At 37.3% G+C, this 27,748-nt stretch overlaps 1 protein-coding gene across 1 annotated transcript in view; it reads left to right on the top strand.

Moving 5' to 3' along the window:
* Positions 1 to 27,748, top strand: part of snx25 (sorting nexin 25) — a 454,529-nt gene that overhangs the window by 188,585 nt on the left and 238,196 nt on the right. Inside the window, exon 3 of the mRNA XM_051928435.1 lies at positions 9,293 to 9,509. Within this exon, the coding sequence (XP_051784395.1) occupies positions 9,293 to 9,509 (217 nt within the window). The remainder of the gene's footprint in view (positions 1 to 9,292; positions 9,510 to 27,748) is intronic.

Genomic DNA, 27,748 nt, shown 5'->3' with positions numbered 1-27,748 from the left:
ATGCAGACTCCCTCACCAGAGGCAACATACTGTAGATTCATTGGGTCCTTACTGTCACATGTATAGAGTACAGTTAAATTCATACTTGCATGTGGCAATCAACATGCAACACATTGCATTTGCAGACTCCCTCACCAGAGGCAACATACTGTAGATTCATTGGGTCCTTACTGTCACATGTATAGAGTACAGTTAAATTCATACTTGCATGTGGCAATCAACATGCAACACATTGCCACTCTCTGGCACTGTAGTTGTTGAATATATTATTCAGCATTGTTTGTTATAATAGGCCCTGTACATTTCACTTTTATTTGACTTTTCTCATATTCCTTCCCTCCTGGGTTGTGGCATAGAAGTGGACTCCATTCAGCACAGATCGGTAGTGATGAACAAATTGAATTCTATGAAAGCAATGGAAATTGGACAGGCAATTGAGACAGTCACGTTGGTACAAGCAGATCAGTTAACAGATTACAAGTTAGTCACAAAACTAGTCATAAGAAATGCTAGACATTGCCCAGATGAGAAAGTGAGTGCAGTGCAACAAGATGCAATTTATTATAGCCAAATATCAAAAATGTTCTAAATAAAGGCATATTAAGTGGTGGAGATATGGAAATAAAATTAATAATGGCTTTGTACAATGCAAACAAGAAATTGTTAGGCTAGCTGTCAAACGGCAAATGTAATCTTTCAAATACAGATTTAATCTGATTGTTTTTTCTTGTTGTCCCCCACTACTATCTCCACATATTCCTCATGATAAAAACATTTCAGCCCTTAAGGCTTATGTAAACCACCAGTTTGTCTTTTGTGTGGGACTTCCATCCTCTACCTGTACTCTTTTCTTCATAATAGTTCTAAGCCCATTTATTTTCTTTTTTCCCTCCTGCATAGTCCTTTAAGGATGTTTCCATATTTTTCTGTTGTGGTTGAACATATGACATATTATGTTATCCAGCTAGAGAGAGAGAGAGATCTTTATGACTGTAGCTAAAAGCTTTTTTTACTTTTTTTTTTTTTTTCTAGAGGAATTAATTGAAGAGCATAATAATACATTCAATAACATCTAATATAAACAGAATTGCTGCTACACCTATAATCCCTAATTGAGATACTATATACAATACATTTGAAAGGTAACCATACTGTGCAAAATCTGGACTCTGTTAGATTTGTCTTATTAAGTGACCATGCATGCATAATGCATAACCTTTTATTATAGGTGTGGTTTGGAAGATAACATGCATGTGCATGCTATTGTTTTGGTGTTGTAGTCATTTTTGGTTTATGGCATTATACTAAGAAGGATAACAAATTCATTAATGTTCTTGTTAGGCCTGTCTTATTCATAACCAAATATTGACTATTTTGGAATGTGTATTAAAGTTTGAATATTAAAAATTGAATTTAAAATTTAGAATATTCTTTCAGCTTTGTGTTAATTCCTGATGCTCCTAGATTTTGTAGCCTACCATCCAATTGGCTTGTTATATACATCTATTCTAGGTCTGATCAGATCACATGTGTGATATAGTGGGTCTGCGGCTCAGAAGGAAAAACCAGTTTTAAATAAATAATCACCGCACTCGCAGCTTAAAGATGGAGAGTGGTAGTGAGGCCGGAGCAGTTCCCGGGCGCACAGGTGTGAGATCACCCATGCCCATAATTTATGCCGGGAGCTGCTAATTGCCGCACCTGTGCCACGTTCCCATTATAAATAGGAGAAGCGCGAGTGTGGAAGGGAGCGATAAAAAGAGAAGGATGGAGGTTGAGAGTAAGAAAAAGAAGGAAAGAGGCGAAGAAGCTGGAGCAGAACCCGCATCATCACATGTTTTGCTTAATAGATTTTCTTTTTCATCAGGTCTCTGTCCAGTGCTAAGGAGTAGCCCTTTTTCCATTTAAAAATGTGGGCTATTCTGTAGAGTGTTATTGATCATGCCCATTAGTGCTGGGCGGTATGACCAAAATTCTATATCACAGTATTTTTCAAAATTGTACCGGTTTCACGGTATTTGACGGTATTATTTTCCTATGCATGAGTTAACCACATTTTCCACTGCAATTACTGCAGTAGACTGGCTAAGAATAACCTATTCCACTGTCATGAGAATTGTACATTGTACAAAAAACATTTTAATGTGCACACAGGTATTAATACAGGTTTGCATGGCCCTATAAAGTGATAGTTTTCAAGGAGGGGGACACTAATGAGGCACTAATGAAGAGAAGGAATCACATTGCCTGACAATTGCTGTCAAAATATTGAACCTTTTTATTGAACTAATTTTGCAAACAACTTAAACTAAAATTTTGACAACAAATTGTCAACCATCCAAAGAGGCATTTAGACTTAGTAAAATATCCAGAGGTCCTTGTCAAAAGTTGTGTTGCACTGAACATGTCTTAGAAAAGGAACAAATGGTAAGTATTTTTTGTAAACCAACTACACTTTCTGTTAATGTTAACAATCTCTGTCCACTGACATGTTAAAGTGACTTTTTAAACAACTTCACCATCATTAAAGTGCATAATATTTAAACTAATAAATAATAACAATAAAATAAATAATAGTGCAACTTCCAGTAATAATACTATTACTTCAAAACTTCAAGCCCAGGTACATTACACAGTATTCACCAAAATAAAATAAAATAAGTGCAACTTGGTGATGACATTTTTACCAACTGAACTGTCATTAAGGCAAATTGCATTAATATGGACCTTGCTTCAAGCTAAGCTATATACATAAATAATAAAACTGCAACTTGCATTTATAATGTTGTTTGTGGTATAGTGGGTCCGTGGCTTCAAAAAAAAAGAAAAGGTCAGTTTTTAAATCCAGTTCGCCGTGTCCGTCTCCGTGGGCATGATTGCATGACTGTGGGGAGCTAATGAGGTGATTGGGGCGAGTCTCACCCGAACGTTCTCAATTGCTTCATCGGCTTACTGCGGCGTGTGAATAAGGCACTGCGCCCGTGAAGATGTATATTTATGGGCCGGCAGGATAGGGGGAAGGGAAAAAGAAAAGATACGACTCAAGGAGGTTAAAGAAGGGAAAAGGCAGTCATGGGAGGCAATCCAGACACCAAGAAGGAGAAGGCAGCACGAGCTGGGGCTCCATGAGGGAGTGCAGGCTGAGGCGATTTAGGGGGTTGGTTCACCCCACTGACTAAGCGTGTAGAGTGGGGCGAGCAAAATGTAAGACCTCCCAATGGATCTGAGGAGCGACTGAGTTAGCACGAAGGAAGACGGGAGGTGTGCAAACCTCGGACGGTCTGGCTGCGCAGTGTGGCGGCACTCAAGACAGGGGATGGCAGAAAGCAGTTCGTGCTGCAAAGGCTCTGCCAGCAACGCCAGTGAAGGGTGAGCCGTGGAGACAGAAGGTGGTGTGCTGCGATCGGGCGAGGAGAGAGACTGCATTTTAACGGATTTATTTATTATGGATTTTATCCCCACGTTTCACTGGCTTTATGGAGTTTGCTATTTATTTGGGAACTGTATTTTTCTGAACACTGCACAACAGACACTTTTGGTTTTACTTTGACTGTTTTTAACAAAAACACTCGAGCACTTTCCACCATCCCCTGGCTTCAATGAGATTTCTTAGCTCATCTTGGTCATAACTATCGACGGTGTTGGTTCAACAGACTCCCATGTGGGAAGAGGGAGTCTGTAGGGGACTGTCACCGTCACACTATTTCACAGTGACCAGGTACATTACACAGTATTGAAAAAAAATAAAATAAAACAAGTACAATTTGACTTGAAGTATTATCCAGTAGTATAGAAACAGTATTCACACATTCGAACATAATGGTCCACATCCAACCTTTTAAAACCAAAGTATCTACAGACATGGCACCTTTTAAACAGTTTCCTGCTGCACCACGTTCCGAATGTTGTTTAGGCTATTTAAACCGGTGTTCCGGTATAAGAAAAATCCATATCATAACAAAAATAAATGGTTTTTGGTATGAACCAGTATAACGCCCAGCGCTAATGGCAACTCATGGTCAAATGGCATAGCGTTTTCAAATAGTGACTTTTTCATGTATGAATATGTTTGTGTGCATGAGAGAGGCAGAGACGGATTCAATCTCATTCAAGTGGTTACTGGAATACAAAATAAACACTTTGCTTTTATTCAAGAATGAAATTAAATAACAAAAAATTCAAGTGACAACAAGATACCAAGAAGTCATGATTCCCCAGCATTTGTGTGTCTGCTTATATGCCTTCAGTGATATCTTTTACAGGTAGCAAAACTTTACACCAGCTGTTACAGACTGAAATCAAAGGCTTCTTCTTTTTGGCCACATACACCGTCAGCATGACACTGCCAGATCTAAACACTAGCATGCTAAAGTAAGTTTAGCGCAGGGGGAAGTCCCATTTTACTTATGATGCCAAGCAGAGTTGTTCTGCAATGCAGCAGTCTATTAGCCAACGAAAGCGCTGTGAGGAAGCTGTCTGCTGTTACGGTCCTGCCTTTGTCCAGTTTGATAGTGGTCACGGGACATTGTATCTTTGATTGCCTGTACAACAAATAGTTCTGAGCAGGCATCGGCCACATTATCAGCTATGGTCATCACTGCTCTTGTGAAACGAATGGAGATAAACGGCATCAACTCAGAGAGGGAGAGGCAAATTCATTGTACATTGTGAACGTCACTGAGAGAATAAAGCTGAATAATAAAAAAAGAGCTAACTTTTACAAGTAGCCAAAATTTACACCGGGTGTTACAGACTCAAATCAAATGTATGTTTTTATTATTTTATAGTAATAATAGCATGGAGCGCTGGGGCTAGAACCTACCTATAAGGCTGCAGCTCATACCTCTGAACCTCCACAAATATGTATTGGCTTTCTGTTGATTGAAATTTGAGCTTGGGTTTGTAACTCATTGACAGCAACATGTAAATTGAATGATTTTTTTTTTTTTACTTTGGTTATATTCTTGAATAAAAGTGCACTTGTTTATCTGATATTTGGACTGAAGTCGTCACATATTATACACTTCACATCATTATTAGTATAACATGGAAAAAGTTTCTGCTTTAGGTATGCGTTCAGCATTTCTTGCCTCGCATTTCCTTTTAATCCTACACTTAACCAGATCTTTGTAGACATGGAACACACATGAAATGCATGTGTTCCAAATAACAATATACTGTAATAGTTACCCTGTACAACTCCAGGCACCTCACACGCACATAAGGATCCTTGGCTTGAGCTTGGAGAATTTTTTGCCTGAGTTGAGCTCCTTTTACGGAGCTTGTGGGTGGATGATATGGTTGGCTGTTTGCTGCTTGTGCTGATTGACACATTTACAAAACAAAAGATGCTGATGGAGAGGTGCAAAGGAATTTAAGGTGGGCCGGGATTACAAGTTTTTTCGTAGGCTTCAGGGATTCTAGTGTTAAGATCGAGATATGTGTGTGTGCAGCATGGCTTGTTAGGTGATGAGGCTCTTTAAAGTTGGGGGTTTAAAGCATTGTAATAAAGGGAAAGTCAGAATTATGACAGTTATTTTCGAGGGATTATCAGGTTTAAGAGTGAATGGGACAGATGCAACACAGTGCTTTAGGGCACAAGAGAAACATTTAGAAAAATGGGATTTTTTTAAAATGTACTGTATATTGTGAAGGGGTCTGGCTGTAAGTTTTACTAATGATGTTAACAAGGGAGCCATTCAAAATTAAGAAAAGGCTGATCGTAGAAGTGAAGCACAAAAACAGATCAGTAAAATACTTCAGCTTTACATAGCGTTTTTGGAATAACACAATGCCAGAATTTATTATGGGCTAAACAAACAACCATTGTTTGACAACCAAAAGTCAGTTTTTACATTTGAACAACATCTTTTTTAAATGAATTTGAGTTTTTTTCGAATAGCCACATTTGTTTTGGCATCCTGAGGAGTAGTAGTACTATTACCAGACTAAAGTATAATTCTTAGTTGCATGTCCAACCAGCATGCAACATGTTGCCACTCTCTGTGTCAGTGATAAAGATGAACAATGATTAGTCATGATAAACAAGAATGAATTAAAATATGTAACTTCATATTATTATTATTAATACACAAATTAGCTTACCTGATGTACTCATTACGCCCAACTGAACATAGAGCTTTTATAGGTATTGACAATCGAACTGTGCTCAGTATTATTTTGCCTGTGCATTATGGCTGCAACCAAAACAATGATTGCAAGATTAGTAGCAGATCGGTAGCGGTCTTCTTGCGAGATTCATGTACCTCAGAGTGAAAGATGTGTGTAGCCAATAGAATTATGTGAAAGACTGTATTAGTATGAATTTCTAAAAAGGAAAAAAATAAGTAAATGTTATTTATTTCTAGGGGAGTGTTTCTTAAACTGTACATATTTGATGAATTTCTGATTGGTTACCAAGTGATTGTATGGTAAAATTAGCTGTCCAAGTGTGAATTCTGTGGGGATTGATACCTAGCCCTCTATTTGGTATACTGTTTACTGTAATAGTATGCAAAACAACAGTGTTGATACAACACAGAGAACATTTGTTTTTTTGACAGTAAATACAATAAATTTTCCTCCTGATACCACCACCCCTCTCAAAACCTATTTAAACAGTTAACTGAGATTACTGACAAGGAAAAACATATTTTAGTTAAAGAGAGTGCAGTGCTAGTTTGAACTGCTGAAACAAAAATGAGTATGTGTTGACTCTTAGGGTGTTGTGTAGGATGAGTGAACATGGTGGGAGTATATATAGAGTCTTGGCAGTATTGAATGCTAAAGGAAGTTTAAGTGGCCATGAAAAACTGGTCATTGCATCATTACATGTTCACCATTACAGCATACATTAAATGCAAGCCTGAAGTGGGTACAAAGAAGAATTTGCATTAAGATTTTCAGGCCTTAGCAAGGGAAAATTGCTTCTTACAACACTATTTTAAAGTGGTTCCATAAATCTCATTCTACCTGTAGTGTGAAGGGTGTGAGTTTTTTTTGTCTGTTGGGATCTGTAATAAAGCCAGAAAACATCAGAAGGGTGAAATGACTGTAGAGCAGAGCCCTCAACTTTCAGCATAATGTCAGTCGGTAGTATTAAGCATTTCAAATTGGTCTGTTCACTGAATTATTTATAAAGATTTATCCTAATACCCACAAAAAAAAAAATACTGCATACATTTTTAGAATTAAGTTGTGCGATTCAGCCTTTTGTGTTCAGTTTGTTGGATTGTTATATGAAATCTGAGTTATTGAAGTATTTGCAAATTCATTTCGAAAAATGTATTGTTAACAGTGGCGCTCATTTGAAAAATATATATGTATTTTAAATAATGTTATTTAAGATAAGGTAAATAAACTGCATCAGTTAATATTTATTGACTCTCTTATTACTTATCCAATGCCAGGAGTCAACTGAATAAGTTAGATGAACACTTATTATTCTCCCAAAAATGTATTTTTCTCAGGTTTACTAAATTTTGCTAAAGCTTACATAAAGCATTTACACCTCTAGTAATATAACTCAGAAATGACCCCTGTTTTGAATAATTATTGCTATATTGTTTTATTAACAATATTTCTCTTTTAGTAATATTCATGTGAGAATTACAAAGCTGAGTTTATAACCTTCTTTTCGTGCTCTTTTAGCTTAGTAATTAGCCTACCTATTTTGTTTTTCATTATGTAGTCAATAGAATTGTTACCCAGTATTTGTATATTCATTCACACTTCAATTTATTCAAATAAATGTCAGTTTCTAATATGTACTATTAAATTCTTAAGTTATTGGGTCCCTCAGTGTATTCTAATTCATATGGCACACATTATTTTTTGATTGTACTCATGTCTTTTAAGTGTATTTATTTGTAAAGTTTCCATAATTGCACACATAGTGTAGTAACAGTTACCGCAGTTGCATCTCCTATATAATGATATAAGGCATTAGAGTCTAGGAGTTTGGTTGTGGCTTCTAGTCTAGGTTCAGTGTATTGCAGAGTTTGTATGTACATGCTAGTTTTCACAAGGTAATTATACACTTAGTCCTCAACATCCATGCATTTCACTTTCGTAACTTCAATTATTTGCATGATGTTATTTGTAATCTCTTTTTTTTTATTCTCATGTTGCCAACCCCACACAATTGCACATTTTCATGATCTCTCTTTTTTTTGTATTGAGATGTTAGCACAAATTCTTACCCCTATTTCCAGTTAGTTCAATGTACTAACATTGGAACAAGGAGGACTGCTGTAATTTGTTTTACATAAAATGTTGCCTATTATATTTTTTTAAAGGAATATGCCACCCAAAAATTTTTTTTTTTATATATATATATTTTACTTGCCCAGTGTATTTTGTAGTGGTTGCCTGGATAACAGACATGAATTATGCAGAACAAGAAACATGTTTATACCATGGATAGTTTTCACATTGTTTGCCATTGTACTGCACTGGTTATTGTTGATTTCTGTTATTTCATAAACTTTTCTCTCCATTTTGCATCAAGACTTGATACTAAATTTTTTTCTTAACCATCACTGCAAAATACATGGGATAAGTAGTATATAAAATAAATAGAATTTTTGGGTGGAGTAATTCTTTAAGTGGGAATCAGAAGCAGTATTAAAGAGTTAATTAAGAGTTCATTTCAAGTGATGTGTTGTTTAGCATAATTCCAAATTACATTATAATGTGGCATTTTATCATTTTACTTCAGTGGTCCTTTTCACTGCTGAATTGAACTTTCATGACTTTAAGCCAAATATAAGTGCTGTATCCTGAAGGTGTGAAAGATTCATTTTTTTCCAGAGGCAGTCAGCAGCAGATCATATGAGTCTGCTTTTGTAAGCTCTCATTGTATGAACAAATCTTGTTTTTTTTGTGATAAAATTGGTGAAGCCAATGGAACCTTTGTCCTTCACTTATCCAGTATATATCTTAAGGGTGGCATGTGTCCATGCTTCACTCTTGTATGATACTATACCTCATCATGTTTTTAAAGAGTAATTTTTATTAAATTAATCTGGTACTTGTGCTTTTTAAATAAATCATATTATTGATGTACTTGTACTTTTTCAATGTGTTTGTATAGCTTACAGTAATGGAGTCTCTATTTGTAAGATATAGCAAAGCAGCCTGAACAAGTTTTGATATGTTATTGAACAAGACAGTACATTGAAACATATCACCAGTTGTTTCAATAGATGTTTCAGTTTTTTCATGATTATTTTTTGTATCAAGTATTTTTACTTTTTCTTGTCACATTAAAGTTGTCCCTTTCTTTTAATAGTGTTTGACTACAGCTACAGAGATTATGTCCTTTCCTGGTATGTGGAACTCAGTAGAGATGAAGGGCAACTGTACCACATGCTGTCAGAAGACTTCTGGGAGATGGTGAAGCAACTAAGAAATCGCCTGACTAGCATTGACCTAGTGCGACTTGTCTGCATTGACACAGTTAAGACTGTGCACACTCACTTCTGTGATCTTAAAGCAGCTAACACCAGGTAAAATAACACTAAGGTTTTAAATCTAAGACTTTTTTTTTAATGTTACTTTTGTGTAATTTTCTATACTTTGCTTTTTGAGATTTCTGTAATGCCACACAGTTGATATTTAACTGAAAGAGTTATATCCATGAAGCACTACAAGAGGTTACCAGGGGCTAGGACACCACCAAGTAGTCATGAAATAGGGTGAAGTCCTAATAGTGAGGTCAGATATGACTGACAGAAGGCAGAACATGGCCTCTGACACTGAAGAATGGAACTATGATGCATCTTTAAGGTAAGTGTCAGCTGATTGCAGACAACTCCCTTTAAAGTTTGCAAGGGATTGCTAGAAAATAACTGTAGCTTGGTGTCTGTTTCCTTAAGAGGCATTAGCTCTCTGGAAATGTGTTCTTTTGAATTGCTGCGTTTTAATTAACCTGAATTTAAATAATTATAAATAAAAAAGTATTATCCCCACCCCTCATGCAATAAGACAGTTAAAAGATTACACGAGAAGCATAAAGGATAATCTAGCTCTTTACTGACGGGTTCACATGGTATTACAGACGGGAAGCCTATGACAGATATATCAAGCATGTGGGAGACTTGACCTACGCAGTCCTGTCATCTTTCGTCGCCACGCTGAAAGGATTTTAACCGGACAGAAGACATAATCTCCTGCCCGGCCTCGGACGGAAGACATACTCTTCCACCAGGAAGCTTCAAAGTGTTGGCCGTAGGTGTCCATCCTTATATACTGGTTGCTCCATGTGCAGATTCTTCGCTCCGGATCCAAACAAGGACAGGACAGGACTCAAACTCCACCTTCAAACATACAGGAATAGCACAATGCCTACATACAGTTCTCATTCTCCCAACAAGGAAAGAGGTTTTTTATGCTGACAGAAGACAAAAATATACTGGTCTGTCTTTAGGCTGACTATTCAATTCTCCATTTGTCTTTGGCTCTCTAGTCCTGTGCTTGGCTCGGCAATTCTAAATGATGATGCGGTGCCCCTCTGTACCATACTTGGTCTGCCTGTATGAATGAGTCCATAACAGTGGGCACAGAGATCAGTGACATTAAACTTAATAAAAACACATAGTATAACAGTGTCCCTCTAGCCGAAGTTTGATTACACTGACTCAATTCCATGCATTACGCAATTATTTGCAGAAATTCTTCTTTGAAGCTATTTTTTGCAAATTGTTTTAAAAGCATTTTTGATGATGCTTTTATGGCACATAGTAGTTCACAGGAAAAGCATACAAAGTCACTTTGTCTCCTTAAAATGGAACCCATGCTTAGAACAGTGTGTGTGCATGTGCATGTGTGTGTGTGTATATGTGTATACATATATGGGGGGTGTTTGACTTTGGCTTTTCACATGCTAAAGAGTAGCAGTTGGATCATCTGCTGGCTTGCTGCTGCTGGCAAGCTGCGTCTTCTGCTTGTTGCTTGTCATTGCTTTAAGAGCTGGGAATACATGAAGCATGTCTGCCAAAAGCATTCCAACAACTGCTAGGTTAGATACAATACAATACAGTACAATACAATTTATTTTATGTATAGCCCAAAATCACACAAGAAGTGCAGCAATGGGCTTTAACAGGCCCTGCCTCTTGACAGCCCCCCAGCTTTGACTCTCTAAGAAGACAAGAAAAAACCACCAAAAAACCCTTGTAGGGAAAAAATGGAAGAAACCTTGGGAAAGGCAGTTCAAAGAGAGACCCCTTTCCAGGTAGGTTGGGCATGCAGTGGGTGTCAAATAGAACGGGGTCAATACAATACAGTACAATACACAGAACAGAACAAATCCTCAATACAGTATAAAAATAAAAATTTTAGAAGTACGGAGTAGAATTTAATAGTAGATGATATCACATAATATGATTTGGATTTGTTTAGAGTCCTGGAGACCTCATTCATCAAGCTGCCTCCCCCATTTGGCCATTCCACAGCTGAAATAGTGTTAATCCGATGAAAGGACCCCTCTTTCCCACGATTCCTGCAATCCTCCATCAGGGATGACTTTACCTTAGGCAGACAAAACAACTTGGCAGGTGGGCCATGGCACCAAGTGCCACATTTGAGTACCGAGAAGAGAAACAGAATACGTGAGGGTTAGTATCAAATTATAACTATCATGTTACTTATGTTTTAGTGCTAGTGACTAACAACAGAGATGCAGTCTGTACAGTTAATCAGCAGCTCTAGTCAGGATATGCTAAACTGAAGTAGTAAGTCTTCAGCCGGGATTTAAAAGCTGAGACAGAAGTGGCACCTCTTATAGTAGCAGGCAGACCATTCCACAGTGTAGGGGCCCTGTAACTAAATGCTCGACCTCCCACTGTTATTTTATTAATTCTTGGAATCATAAGCAGTCCGGCATCTTCAGATCTTAATGTGCGCTCAGGTTTGAAAGTCATGATAAGTTCAGACAAGTAAACCGGACCTTGGCCATTTAATGCTTTAGATGTTAAAAGGAGGATTTTGAAATCTGCCCTAAGCTTAACCGGGAGCCAGTGTAAGGATTTAAGAACTAGAGTTATGTGTTTGCATTTTCTTGTTCTTGTAATAATTCTTGCAGCCGCATTTTGGATTAACTGGAGGCTGTATAAAGAACAGTTTGAACATCCAGTGAACACCGCATTGCAGTAGTCAATCCTACTAGAAATAAATGCATGAATTAATTTCTCAGAATCCTGTTTATTTAAGATAGAAGAAACATGATTTGGACAACTTTGTAATATGCACTTTAAATGACATGCTAGAGTCAAAGATAACTCCTAGATTGTGGGCTGATTCAGTAAAATTAATAGTGATTCCAATTGAGTTAAATGATGACAGAATATTGTTGTGATCAGCGTCATTCCCTCCAACAATTAACATCTCTGTTTTATCAGTGTTTAAAGACAAGTAGTTCTCATCCATCCACTCCTTTAATTCACTAACACAACTAATTAAAGACAACATAGGAGAAACTTCTTTAGATCTAAATGAAAGGTATAACTGGGTGTCATCTGCATACGAGTGAAAATTTAACATTATGTTTCCTAATGATAGATCCCAGTAGAAGCATGTAAATTGAGAATAGTAAAGGTCCCAATACTGAGCCCTGCGGGACACCATATCTCATTTCTGTGTATAATGATGGAGTACTGTCAGCACATTTCTATACATATTGGAATCGATTTGATAAATAAGAACTAAAACAAGCGAGCACAGTGCCTGTAAGCCCAACGTCATTTTCTAGCCTGTGCTGTAAAATAGAATGGTCAATGGTGTCAAATGCTGCACTTAAGTCTAACAACATAATTACAGTTGAGTTTCCTTCATCAGAAGATATCAGAATGTCGTTTACAACCCGCGTTGGTGCCGTTTCTGTACTATGACCAATGCGGAAACCAAACTGGAATTGATCAAATAAATTGTAATGCGTAAGGTGTGACTGAAGCTGATTGGCGACTACTTTTTCTAGTATTTTAGAAAGAAAGGGTAAATTTGAAATAGGCCTATAATCATTTAGTATGTGTGGGTCTAGGTCTGACTTTTTAAGTAATGGTTTAATGACTGACGCTTTTAGTGCATCAGGTACTGTGCCATGCTAATAATGAACTACTGATAATGTTTAGAATAGGCGCTGCAAGAACATCCATTGAACTTTTTACTAGTTTTGTTGGCACTAGATCTAGGGAACAAGTAGTGGGCTTCATTTTAGAAATTAAAAATATCCGTGAACTTGTTTTAAATGTTGTCTCACTGCCTTGTCTTGCGTGATGTTAAAGTGTCTCTCACAGGATGTCAAATTGTCTTCTGAGAAGATCATGTCTCGTCTCCCTAGTCTCCCTTCCAAGATTTTTTTTCATAATAGAGAGATATACATACATACATACATACACATATACACATATTTTATAAGGTCTGGGAAAGTTAGCCTGTTAATTTTTGCAATTATTGTGGCCTGTTTAACGCGTTAAAAATTATGTCACATCCAGGGCCGGCAACAAGGCAAATGCCTCAGGCAGTGCTTTGTTCAACGCGGCATTTTCACGTATTTTTGTTTTTTTTTAACATTACGAAAAGTGAACAAAAGAGCAGAGGGGAGCGAGAGTGTAAGAGCTGTGTGCTTCTGGGCCATAACACTGAAGCAGAAGACAGTATAGAGAGGTTAGATGAGTATGAGTGCGATTAAAGTTAAGGCGATCACAGAACTGCTTTTATGTTGGCTTCTCCAGGTAGTCCCATCCTCTTCAGACAGGTTTCAACCACTTGAGGAGTGTGTCTTTTTCAGGTCAGGACACAGGGGCATTACACTAAAATCAGTCCTTAGCAGTGCATTCAAAATCAACTACTATTTCGATTGTTTAATTTTTACTTTGACATATTTGTGTTTCATATGCTATGCCAATTTCATTATTAGTGCATTGGCATTTTTTTTTTTTAATTTTGCTTTTTTTCAACTTGCCTTTTAGGAAGGCATTCAAATTCAGGTTTTACTTGCTTAGGTTGTACTTGCTGCAAACTGGAATAATGATTAGGGATAATCATTACAGTTCTGTTTCATAGAATTTTAACATTATTTTAGGGCAGTAAGCACTGTAAGCTTCCAGACAGACAGACAGATACTAGAGACTTATTTTGGTTTTAGTGCCACTGAATGAAAACTTATTTTACACATATGTGATATGACAATGATTTGATCTTCTTACAGAATAATGACATGAAAAATAGAGCGAGGTTAATTTTTACCTTCTGTACTTTTCTTCAGTATTGCGACCAGGACTAACATAAAACCCCCTTCCTCCCCAGTGCACCTGTGTTGGTATGTATAAATCAAGGAAATGAATACCAGTACCATATACTGACATGTGGCAAGGCGTTGTGAAACCTGTCATTTCAGACTTTTCAATAAAATTTTATTTCACAAAATTTTTAAAGGTAGTATATACATTGTGGACGCTAGAGGCGCTGTTGCCCCGCTAAACCAACCAGACAGACGTCCAAGACACACTTGTAAAAAGCACCAAGAAGACTTTTAATATTTTTCTTCCAATAAAGTGTACAAAGCACCGCACACTCCACAATTCTCCAATAATAATCACAATACAATAAACAATCCTCCACTCCCAGCAGCTTAGTCACCCAACCTCCCAACTCCGGCTCTCCTTGCTGGGTTTCTCAAAGTCCTTTAAATAGTCCATGTTTCTTCTCCGGGTCAACTGCCACATCCTCATTCCTCAAATAGCCCAGGAGTACTGCGGGCTTCCATCCTCATGACTTTGAAGTACTTTCGGGTTGTAGTAGTAATGCAAATCCCCAGGTTCTTTGTGAGCTCCCCCTGGCGGAACCCACGGCCCCTAACGGGGCTGAGGAAACTAACTCCATGTCCCAGGATGCACTGAGGGAATCCGGGGAACCGTTGCTGTCTAGGGGAGCTGCCACCTAGCGTCCCGGAGGAGGCAGTATCCAGAAAAGCCTGCCTTTCTCTATTCTTCTTGCTTTGGGATGTCACGACCAGATTGAATGTTTATCACAACATATGGTACTGGATGTGTACGTAATTCTTTAGGTTCACACTTTTTTGTATTGTTTTTTTGAGTGAGTGTCGCACCACTGAAGTGTGATGACTAGTAAGTGCTGGAGCACAGGGCAGTGCATATATTGAAAAGTTACAACAGGATTTTTACTCTATGGTTTGTCCAGCAATTAGTTTCATTACTTTCTGCTTTCTGTCTTAATGTGCATATATTCGCCATCTAGTAAAACTGGATATTAGGTAAATTCATACTCCCTTCTAATGTTATGTCTTTACAAAATAGTGTTTTTTATGTGTGTCCTTTTTTCTTTTCAGAAAAACAGGAGAAAAAATGTATCTCATTTTTAAAGAAATATTTGTGAATACATTTAGGGATATTCTGAAAAGGATATAGGAAGTTAAGAAGGATATACTGTATATTTAAGCAATTTTAACTTTCCAAACTAATGAGATAAAAATCTTGTTTCATTCTTTCCATCAGATCACAAAAATGGAATTTGAATTTGTCTATAAGTTTTTAATGCCTATATTTTTTAGAAATTTGTAGTGTTGTGAGGCAATCAGAAGAACATTACTGAGTTTTTCTGATGTGTAGAACTTTTCAATGGAAAAGTTGTAGTAATAGTAGCATTATTATGGCACCCAAGAGTACATGCTGTGACAAAGAATGTATCAAAATACAAAACTTCATTTAAATTAATAGAAAACACACATTGCCTTACATAAACTCTTAATTCTGAGCCCATAGATTCAATACACAAGAATGAATCAATAATGTTGAATATATGTAGAATACAATATATATAGAATATATTGTCATGAACAGATATTTTTTGTTTAGATATTTTCTTTATAATCTCCTGAATTTCAGTCTGTCTGTGGAGGTAGATAGTTAAGGGTTCAACAGCAGTTGCAAAAAGAATTATGACAAATGGACATCTTGTCTGTTTCTGCATTATACAAAAAAGTATTCTAAATTTATAAGGGTTGCAACTAATGATTATTTTGATAATTGATTAATCTGGTGATTATTTTGTCAATAAATTGATTAGTTAGATTGTAAAAAAAAAAAAAAATCATTTAAAATTAAACACAAAGTGCATGAAATGGAACTTTTCACCAAATGAACATATTTGTATAACATTTTCAGAAATGTGTTTACTTGTAGATATTTTAAATGAAATACACTATGTTTTTATACAGCATTTATACAGTAATCCCTCCTTGATCGTGGGGGTTGCGTTCCGGAGCCCCCTGCGATAGGTGAAAATCCGCGAAGTAGAAACCATATGTTTATATGGTTATTTTTATATTGTCATGCTTGGGTCACAGATTTGCACAGAAACACAGGAGGTTGTAGAGAGACTGGAACTTTATTCAAACACTGCAAACAAACATTTGTCTCTTTTTCAAAAGTTTTAACGTGCTCCATGACAAGACAGAGATGACAGTTCCGTCTCACAATTAAAAGAATGCAAACATATCTTCCTCTTCAAAGGAGTGTGCATCAGGAGCAGAGAATGTCAGAGAGAGAGAGAAAAAAGCAAACAATCAAAAATCAATAGGGCTGTTTGGACGTTTAAGTATGCGAAGCACCGCCGGACAAAGCTATGTGAAGGTAGTCTTTCAGCATTTTTTAGAGGAGCGTCCGTATCCTCTAGGCCAATGTGCGAACAGCCCCTCTGCTCACACCCCCTCCGTCAGGTGCAGAGAATGTCAGAGAGAGTGAGAGAGACAGAGAAAAGCAAACAATCAAAAATCAATACGTGCCGTATCGAGCATTTAAGTATGCGAAGCACCGTGCGGGAAGCATGTCGCTTGACAAAGCAGCTGCAAGGAAGGGAGCAATGTGAAGGTAATCTTTCAGCATTTTTAGACGAGCGTCCGTATCGTCTAGGGGTGCGAACAGCCCCCCTGCTCACACCCCCTCCGTCAGGAGCAGAGAATGTCAGAGCAAGAGAGAGAGAGATAGATTAAAGCAAACAATCAAAAATCAATACGTGCTGTTTGATCTTTTAAGTATGCGAAGCACCGTGCAGGAAGCATATCGCTTGACAAAGCAGCCACAAGTAAGCCCAGCAAGGAAGGGAGTAATGTGAAGATAGTCTTTCAGCGTTTTTTGAGGAGCGGCCGTGTCCTCTAGGGGTGCGAACAGCCCCCGTGCTCACAATATATTTGAGGAGTTTTATATAATACGTAATACGCGCTCTGGTTGGGTAGCTTCTCAGCCATGCCAATAGCGTCCCTTGTATGAATTCAACTGGGCAAACTAACTGAGGAAGCATGTACCAGAAATTAAAAGACCCATTGTCCACTGAATCCCATGAACCAGCGAAAAATCCGCGATATATATTTAAATATGCTTACATATAAAATCCGCAATAGAGTGAAGCCGCGAAAGTCGAAGCGCGATATAGCGAGGGATTACTGTATAATAATACATTGAAATAGTAATAAATAGAAATAAAACATGTAGTAGCACTTCTTGTTGTGCAATGAACACACACACAAAAGATTTCCTTAAAAACACAACTATTTTCAATAAATTAACTAAACTTGCAATTTCTTTATGTATTCAGAATCACACTGTCACAGCCTGCCACATGTCATTTGCTGTTGGGAGTATACTATTCAATCTTCATATTATAAAACTGTGTGATCTGGCCACAAAATCTGTTTTGCTGGCTACATTAGGTGTGCTGTAGCAGTACTTGCAGATTACTGCATCTTCCTCCAGACTGTATAAAACAACAACAACAACATTTATTTATGTAGCACATTTTCATACAAAAAGTAGCTCAAAGTGCTTTACGTAATGAAGAAAAGAAAAATAAAAGACAAAATAAGAAATTAAAATAAGACAACATTAGTTAACATAGAAAAGGAGTAAGGTCCGATGGCCAGGGTGGACAGAAAAAACAAAAAAAAAAAACTCCAGAAAGCTGGAGAAAAAAATAAAATCTGTAGGGGTTCCAGGCCACGAGACCACCCAGTCCCCTCTGGGCATTCTACCTAACATAAATGAAATAGTCCTCTTTGTAGTTAGGGTTCTCACGGAGTCACTTGATGCTGATGGTCATACAGACTTCTGGCTTTTAATCCATCCATCATTGTTGGAACATCATGGTGCTTTGAGTAGATGGTGGTGGTGCAAGCCACTACCAACAGGACACCGGAAAAGGAAACAGAAGAGAGAGTAGGGGTTAGTATAGATTTTAGAGCCACCATGAATAGTTATTATAATGAATTGGATATACAGAGTATCAGGATTTAAATTACAGTAAAGTTATGAAAAGGCCATGTTAAAGTAATGTGTTTTCAGCAGTTTTTTTAAAGTGCTCCACTGTATTAACCTAGCGAATTCCTACTGGCAGGCTATTCCAGATTTTAGGTGCATAACAGCAGAAGGCCGCCTCACCACTTCTTTTAAGTTTTGCTCTTGGAATTCTAAGGAGACACTCAGTTGAGGATCTGAGGTTACGATTTGGAATATAAGACGTCAGACATTCCGATATATAAGATGGGGCGAGATTATTTAAGGCTTTATAAACCATAAGCAGAATTTTAAAGTCAATCCTGAATGACACAGGTAACCAGTGTAGTGACATCAAAACTGGAGAGATGTGCTCGGATTTTCTTTTCCTGGTTAGGATTCTAGCAGCTGCATTCTGCACTAGTTGCAAATGATTTATATCTTTTTTGGGTAGTCCTGAGAGGAGTGCATTACAGTAATCTAGTCGACTGAAAACAAACGCGTGAACTAATTTCTCAGCATCTTTCAATAATATGAGGTCTAACTTTTGCTATGTTTCTTAAGTGAAAAAATGCTGTCCTAGTGATCTGATTAATATGCGATTTAAAATTTAGATTACAGTCAACAGTTACCCCTAAGCTTTTTACCTCCGTTTTGACTTTTAATCCTAATGCATCCAGTTTATTTCTAATAGCCTCATTGTATCCATTATTGCCAATCACTAAGATTTTAGTTTTCTCTTTATTTAACTTGAGAAAGTTACTATTCATCCATTCTGATATACAAGTTAGACATTGTGTTCGTGAATCAAGATAATCGGGGTCATCAGGTGCAATTGATAAATACAGCTGTGTGTCATCAGCATAGCTGTGGTAGCTCACGTTGTGCCCTGAGATAATCTGACCTAATGGAAGCATGTAGACTGAGAAGAGCAGCGGACCCAGGATAGAGCCTTGTGGAACACACCATATAGGATATCATGTGTCTTTGAGTTGTAATTACCACAACTAACAAAGAATTTTCTCCCTGCCAGGTAGGATTCAAACCAATTTAAGATGCTGCCAGAGAGGCTCACCCATTGACTAAGGCGATTTCTAAGAATATTATGGTCAATGGTGTCAAATGCGGCACTCAGATCTCTGTCTGCATTTACCCGCAAGTCATTTACTACTTTGACGAGTGCAGTTTCTGTGCTGTGATTTGTTCTAAAACCTGACTGAAATTTATCAAGAATAGCATGTTTATCGAGGTGCTCATTTAACTGCATAATGACTGCCTTCTCTAGAATTTTACTTAAGAAAGGCAGGTTAGAGATGGGTCTAAAATTTTCAAGAGCAGAGGGGTCGAGATTATTTTTTTTAAGTAGGGGTTTAACTACAGCAGTCTTAAGACAGTCTGGGAAGAACCCCGTATCTAATGACGAATTTACTATGTCAAGAACATTATCAATTAGCACACCCGATACTTCTTTGAAAAAATTTGTTGGTATTGGGTCAAGGACGCAGGTGGAGGGTTTCATTTGAGAAATTATTTAATATAAATCAGATAAATCTATCCTAATGACAGAATACTGGGGTTTAGGAGGATCCTTAGTGTTGGGGAGATATACTATGTTATTTCTAATATCATTAATTTTTTCATTGAAAAATACAGCGATAGCCTCACAGGTTTTACTGGAAGTACTTAAGAGGCATTCATTTGAGTTACCTGGGTTTAACAGACGATCAATCGTCGAGAATAAGACTCTGGGATTACTAGCATTGTTATTTATAATCTTAGAGAAATAGCAGCGCCTCTCAAGACGGACTGTGTTGTTATATTGTTGTTATTTTAACTTTTAATATTTCATAGTGGATAGTTAGTTTAGTCTTCCTCCATTTACGCTCAGCTCTACGGCATGTTTTCTTTAAATCAGACACTCTTTGAGTCTTCCATGGTATAACAATGCTAGAAAATTTTTTAACTGTCTTTTCAGGTGCAACTATGTCAACAGCAGCTCTCACTTTAGTATTAAATCTTTCCACCTTACTATTTACATTATCCTCTCTATTATAGTTGGCACTATAAATGGACTGATTACTTAGAATGTTTGTAAGTTTTAAAGCTGCTGATGAGTCAAAGAAGCGTTTTTTTAACAATATGCTTCTCATGAGTGTTTTCTATCATTATTTCTATATTAAAAAGTAGAAGAAAATGGTCTGATAGACCCGTATCAATGACCTGCTTTATGTCAACTTTTAGTCCTTTAGTAATCACTAAGTCTAACGTATGACCTGCTTTATGTGTAGGCTGATTAACGAGCTGTCTCAAATCGAAAGAGTCCAGGATGTTCATAAATTCTTTTACTTTTTGGTCACACTGATTATCTATATGAAAATTAAAGTCGCCGACTATTAAGAGTGTGTCATAGTTCGTAATTAAAATTGACGTTAAGTCAGAGAATTCCTCAAAAAATAGACGCGTTGAATTTTGGAGGTCTATACACAGATAATACTAGAACGTTAGAATCTCCATGGATAACAACGGCGTGATACGCAAAGGACTTGAATTTACCAAAACTGACATCTTTACATTTTAACCGTTTTGAGTAAATGTTTGCCAAGCTGCCGCCTCTTTTTCCTTGGCGATCTGCACGAGTAAAACTGTAATCCAGAGGCGCAGATTCGATTAAAACAGCTGCGCCATCTGAGTTAAGCCACGTTTCAGTTAGTGCAATAAAATATATTTTTTTATCACTAATAAGATCGTTGATAAAAAAAACGTCTTGTTAGTTAAAGCTCTAACATTTAATAGAGCCATATTTAATGTTTCAGAGGGGCAGAGATGAATACTATGTGCGTTATTGATAATTGGAACAGGAACTAAGTTATTTTTATTAGCGCCGCTCTGTGTGTATTAGTTTTTGTTTAATCTATAACCTGTTTTTATAGTTTTAATACATTGTTCATCTAAAGTAGTAATTTTAATTAAATTATTGGTGTTTATGCCGTATTGCCTAGATTTTCTACGTGCATTGAGATTGGTTATTACAGTATTTATGTTGTGCACATTTAAGCCATTTGAAGTTCAATAGACAACTAGTCTGGAACTTTCGCTTTTCCACCTTGCTCCTGTCTTTTTACTCAGAATGAATGATAAGCCTGTCAGTTGTGGTTGATGTGCTGTGGGAATCACTCTCGCTGAGAATTTGATTTCCTTTACACAAGTTTTATGCTCGGACAGGGACTTAAGTTTCTTCGCAACTTGTACATATACATGCCATGTACATATATCCACATTTAACTGACAAAAACTTTTTTTGCATTCGTGAATAGCACAATCTCTTGAAACTCGAATATTGCAGGAGTATACATTACACTAAACTCAGTTTTTAAAGGTTGCATAATAGCTTTCTATTTTTAAAAAATACAATTTGATCTTGTGATATTACAAAAGGGAGAACTTTTAATGCCTGTTTATATTATCTTTTACTGCACTTGATCAGTTCTTAATTAAGTGAAAGGCAGAAACAGATGTTTTAATCCTTTCTAATTAAAGTGCAAGTCGGCATTATTTCTACTATATACATTAAGCTTTTTCTTATTTTTGTATAACCTTCTTAAAGTTCGCTTTGTTATCTATTTTATTTTTAGTTTTCTATAAATACAAATGCTCCGTGGTTTCCTAAAACCTTGTAGCACTAAATTGAGCTTCATGTTGTATTTTTTGTAAAGTTGTTATTTTTCAGAGATTTTCTAGTGGCATGCTCAAAGCCTTAGAGGGATGAAATGAAAAGTGGGCTAAACAGTGAGGGCCTCAGCTGTGTGCTCTGGGCTTATTAAGTTATACAGATGTGCAACAATATTTTTCAGCTCTTTAGAGGATTAGGTAATCTGACATTTTTTTCAGTGCAAGAAGCTCTACAACAATGCCAGATGAAGTTAACATTTAATAAAAAGGATTGTTACTGGTTTATGGTATTTTATATATAGTTTTTAGCTGAACTGGATTGTCTGAAATGACGAGATTCAGTACAATTTATCTGAACAGGACAAATGGTTTGTGAATAGTTGCAGGTGCAAGGAAACTGCATCTGACAAAGATAAACATTTCAGATATTTCCAGTCTAGTCAACTGCACCAGGCAAGGAAAAATCATAACATTACCTCCAGTACTATCATGGTCTTACTTACTTTACACCTGTATTGAGACCATTGCAGAAAAACACGTGTCTTCTAATTTGAAATGATTGAGGTTAAATGAAAATAAAAATAATACATGTCTAGAATCAGTACAAAAGTACTCACAGTAAACAATAGCAAAGTAAAAAAAAATATTGATAGCACAAAATGTACCTCTTGTTGGCATGGAGTGCTGTCTTAGTTTTTAAGATGTGAAGTTTAAATTTTCAAGTTCTGAAAAGGAATAACCTCCAGGGTCAAAGAAGGCCCCTATTTTTCTGGATTAACACTATGCTGCCATATTTCTCTCAGGCACTTTTCCCCCTGCTTGTCTTTGAAAGGGGCAATACAGAACATTATTATTCTACCTGATGAGGTGAATTAACTAATTAACTAACCTCTTGTCTGTTCTCATCTTTTAAAGGAGAACATGGTCCCACTATTCCTGATCTGGAACTTTCTTGTCTTTTGCATTTTCCAACCTCTTGCCAGCCATGTGTGATAGTTTTAAAGTGCAGAGAGCCAGGTACCCTGGCATCTGCTTATTTATGTGGCTTCTATCCTTGATATAGGGGATTCAAATCTTTCTTTCAGGTTGTATTTCACTCTTTTATGCTAATGGCCCTTCCGGTTGCTTTTCCAGGGAACTATACATAAAAGGGTCTGATACTAACTAATGAACCCTGTTTTCCTTCACTGTCCTGTCAAGTGCTGTATCTACCCAGTGTGTGTCTCTTTCTCTGTCATTTGATGTCTGTTGTGGGACTTACCTCTGCAGTATGTCATCTTGGTGGTGCCCTTGCCGTGACAAGCACTCAGGATCATACTGGAAATATTAATTGAGTCATGTGCCGGTTTATGGCCGACCAAGTTGAGGTGATGTACTTAGGGCCAATGGCCATAGGAAAACAATAAAGTAATAATGTTCTAAAAATTGACAAAACCAGTCACAGCATATATTTCTTTTGTAATTTTTTTTAACTCCTGAAGGCCCCTTAAAGGTTTGTTATGATCTGCACTATTTCATGTGGCTAATTCGTATGCATTCAGCCTGCACTGCCTTCCTTACACCAATATTTTTCAAAATATTTTGCCTTATTAAATTAACTGACAACCAACCAGCAGCAACTGCAAATGACTCTTGGTGTAATGTGCACGATTAGGTGTCCCCCTTGGTGTGAAACAAGCTTATTTAGAAATGTAGAAATGTATCGCTGCCAATCATTTAGGCAACCCACTCGCAAACCAGTCCTGTACCGGAAACTCATAACCAACTGGCAACACAATCCAGTACTTGAGAAACACAGACCTGGGGCCTCATGCATAATGCTGTGTGTAGAATTCACACTAAAATATGGCGTACGGGCAAAAGCGGAAATGTGTGTATGCACAAAAAATCCAGATGTATAAATCTGTGTGTATGCCAGCTTCCACATTCTTTCCGTAAATCCTGCTCAGCGTGAAATGTAATTCTCGTGCACACACCTGTCGCTCCACCCTGACTCCTCCCAGAATTATGCCTCTTTGAATATGCAAATCAATATAAATAGCCCCTTATGTTTTCCATTCTGTGAAAAGACAATGGCAAAAGTTCGGGAAAAAAGAATTTCAGCGAACATCAAGTAGAAGCAAGGAAAAACGTACTATTTGTTGGTTTAAACAGTGATATAAACAACAAAAAGAAGTTGATCGAGAGACAGAGTGGCAGAGAAACTCGAAAGTTCAAGTTCAGAAACTTGCACAGTGCCCAAAATAAATAGGAAGTGGTCAGATATCAAAGTCGCAGTGAAAAGGCGAGTCATAGCCCTCCGTCTGAATGTCATATGGAAGCGTATTAGGGTACAGAGAAAAGTAGAAAAAAGTGGGACATAATGTGAAAAAAAAGGTTGAAATTTCAACTTTAATCACATAGTTTATTTTGTTATTAAAGTAGAACGTAATAAACTTCATCTTTAAATCATTTAATAGTTTCTCAAATCCCATCGTAACTAAAGTAGCATGTTAAATGCTTCGTATTCTATGTACTTTTACGTGTGTGAATCAGTACATGCTTCTTAAACAGGCTTTCTCTTACTCTGACAGGACACAGAATACATTACATTCATGATGTTACAGCTCTCTGAACAATTTAAATACTAAGATGTATACTTGATATCATTTTCATGATGATAGAAATTAAAGCATGTATAAAACATTGAGGCACGTCAGCGCAGTGGTAGCAACGAGCTGGTGCCCCTTCCAGAGATTGTTCTAGCCTCCCACAAGATGCTTGCTGCCCTGTGCACGACCCTCAATAAAATAATTTATTGCAACAGTAGTGTCTCTTTCAAACGTACTAACCCCTGATTCCTGTCCTTCCTTTTCTTTCTCCAAATAACCAATTGCCAAACAATCAGATCTTTAATAAATGTCAAGCCATCTTTAAGCGTTGAACGCTGATTCTTCAAAACTTTTAAGGAACATTGAAATATCTTCGTAGTACAGTAATCCCTCCTCCATCGCGGGGGTTGCGTTCCAGAGCCACCCGCGAAATAAGAAAATCCGCGCAGTAGAAACCATATGTTTATATGGTTATTTTTATATTGTCATGCTTGGGTCACAGATTTGCGCAGAAACACAGGAGGTTGTAGAGAGACAGGAACGTTATTCAAACACTGCAAACAAACATTTGTCTCTTTTTCAAAAGTTTAAACTGTGCTCCATGACAAGACAGAGATGACAGTTCTGTCTCACAATTAAAAGAATGCAAACATATCTTCCTCTTCAAAGGAGTGTGTCAGGAGCAGATCATGTCACAGAGATTGAGAAAAGGAAACAAATCAATGTTTGGCTTTTAAGTATGTGAAGCACCGCGGCACAAAGCTGTTGAAGGCGGCAGCTCACACCCCCTCCATCAGGAGCAGACAAAGAGAGAGAGAGAGATAGAGAGACTGAGTTTGTTTTTCAAGCAAAAATCAATACGTGCCCTTCGAGCTTTTAAGTATGCGAAGCACAGCTGCACAAAAGATAGCAACGTGAAGATAATCTTTCAGCATTTTTTGACGAGCGTTCCGTATCGTCTAGGTGTGCGAACAGCCCCCCTGCTCAATCCCCCTACGTCAGGATCAGAGAAAGTCAGCGCAAGAGAAAGAGAATAGTAAGCTGGGTAGCTTCTCAGCCATCTGCCAATAGCGTCCCTTGTATGAAATCAACTGGGCAAACCAACTGAGGAAGCATGTACCAGAAATTAAAAGACCCATTGTCCGCAGAAACCCGCGAAGCAGCGAAAAATCCGTGATATATATTTAAATATGCTTACATATAAAATCCGCGATGGAGTGAAGCCGCGAAAGGCGGAGCGATATAGCGAGGGATTACTGTACATGTTTAATTATTCCATCCATCTATCCATCCAGGGTCACGCCAACCCCAACAAGCATACAGTGTGAGGCAGGAACAATCCCCGAACGAGGCACGAGCTGTTCGCTGACACTGCGCCACCGAATCCTCGCATATTTGATCATTAACAATATACATTATTTAAATGAAGTTTAAAATATAACTGTATAATGTAATATAGTTAAATACTCTTGAGTGGTGCACTGACTGTGACAACGCTAAAGCAGCTACAATATAGAGTTTGGAATAGTTTGGCCATTCTGTGCACCATTATATGGTTACGGGTTGATTACAATCAGATGCCTTAAACTAATAAACGATATGCGGTTAACTTCAGTGTATTTGATAAAGCCACGTCAGGGATGTGAATCTAAAAAATAAAGGGAAACCACACAGGAACAGCAGCACTGCTTTGATGCTGAGTGCTGCAAAGTTTGCAAAACCGAGCAGAAAACTTGCATACGCAAGGGATTGACCTGGCATGAAAATGTGTGTGGCTTTATGCCAAGTTTAGTTTTTTACATCACAATGTGAGCGTACGCAACATTTTTTACCGTTTATAAATGAGGCCCCTGGTGTGCAGCCCCAGATACAGTAAGATCAGTTTGTGCTACCCCGACAGTTAAAGTATACATCCTGGTGACACATATCAGAACCACAAAGCCACAGTTGCAATGACCTGTGCAAATGGCCAATCTCACATACGCCCAAATGGCCAGTACCAATTAGAGCTAAGCCATCGTATGACTGTACTTAATAATAATAATAATAATATTATTATGCTGTGTAGCACTGCCACATAGAAATCTTATTGTTACACTTTGCTGTTTGTCTTTCTGGCCATCATGTGTGGGCAGAGGAGAACGGAAGATAATGTAAACATGCCTTTTAATAGTGGAGTAGGATGGTGATCAACAGCGGCACCCTTGAATGTGAGATATCTGGTTTATAAATACAGTTTCCAAGATCATTCCTATAATTTGCCTACACAGATTGGGCAAAGTTTTTGGCCATTTAAAGAAACTGGTTGTTAGGGTTTATAGTTAGAACCATGATGAGAATGAGGTTTGAGGCCCCCCAAAAGGCTTCACTAACAAAGCCAGGCATTAATACATTTAAAAGGACAGTACACAATTACAAAAGCACATATAAAGTCAACAGATAACATATATGCTGTAGATATGAAACATAAGAGCTGAAAATTAAAACAACAATAAAACATCTAAACATATGTTAATACATAACACTAGAAAAATCTATGGGCCATCTACTTAGGTGAAAGACGGCAATCCTCATCAGGTGCGATATTCCTTTAAATTCTGCATTGTGCTTATTTTATCTAGCGGAACTCTGGTGAGCTTGTTGAAATCTTATTATTATGGTAAAGTACTGATGGATTCATTCATTGCCCAGCTCCAAAAACTTGTCCACACTGCAAAATAAGACTGTTGGAAATCTAGACTACTGAGTGAGCTTCAGGAGAGGTTGGGGTGTGTGTGTGTGTTCAATGTACATATGGTTATTTGCACTGTGGAGGTTATTTTGTCTTGTGGTTGTGAGGGGAAGGTCATTGCTGTTAGCATCTTTTTGAGTCAATAATACAAGATTCACCTGGGTTTACCAAACTTTGCTGGTAACATTTTTTGTTTGATACATTATTAATAAAGATCTATCTGTCTGTCTGTCTGTCTGTCTGTGAATATAACTGCTTAAAGGGAGAAAATGTGACATTATGCTTTGCTGGGTGATATTGGCTTTTCCTTATATTTATCACCAAACTGGTTAGAAAAGGTGAGAGCATCCTGCATTCATCAATTAGGCTTTGTTTGTTACATCTGCAGATAGTTTCTTCTTTTTTTTTTATACATTTTCAGCTAGTCTCAGATTATTTTTTTTCTCAACAAGCATTTGTGTAATTTGTAA

Source organism: Erpetoichthys calabaricus, chromosome 5, assembly GCF_900747795.2.
Source record: "Erpetoichthys calabaricus chromosome 5, fErpCal1.3, whole genome shotgun sequence".
In the NCBI taxonomy this organism is placed as follows: Eukaryota; Metazoa; Chordata; class Cladistia; order Polypteriformes; family Polypteridae; genus Erpetoichthys; species Erpetoichthys calabaricus.
This window is presented reverse-complemented; position numbering and strand designations above follow the sequence as displayed.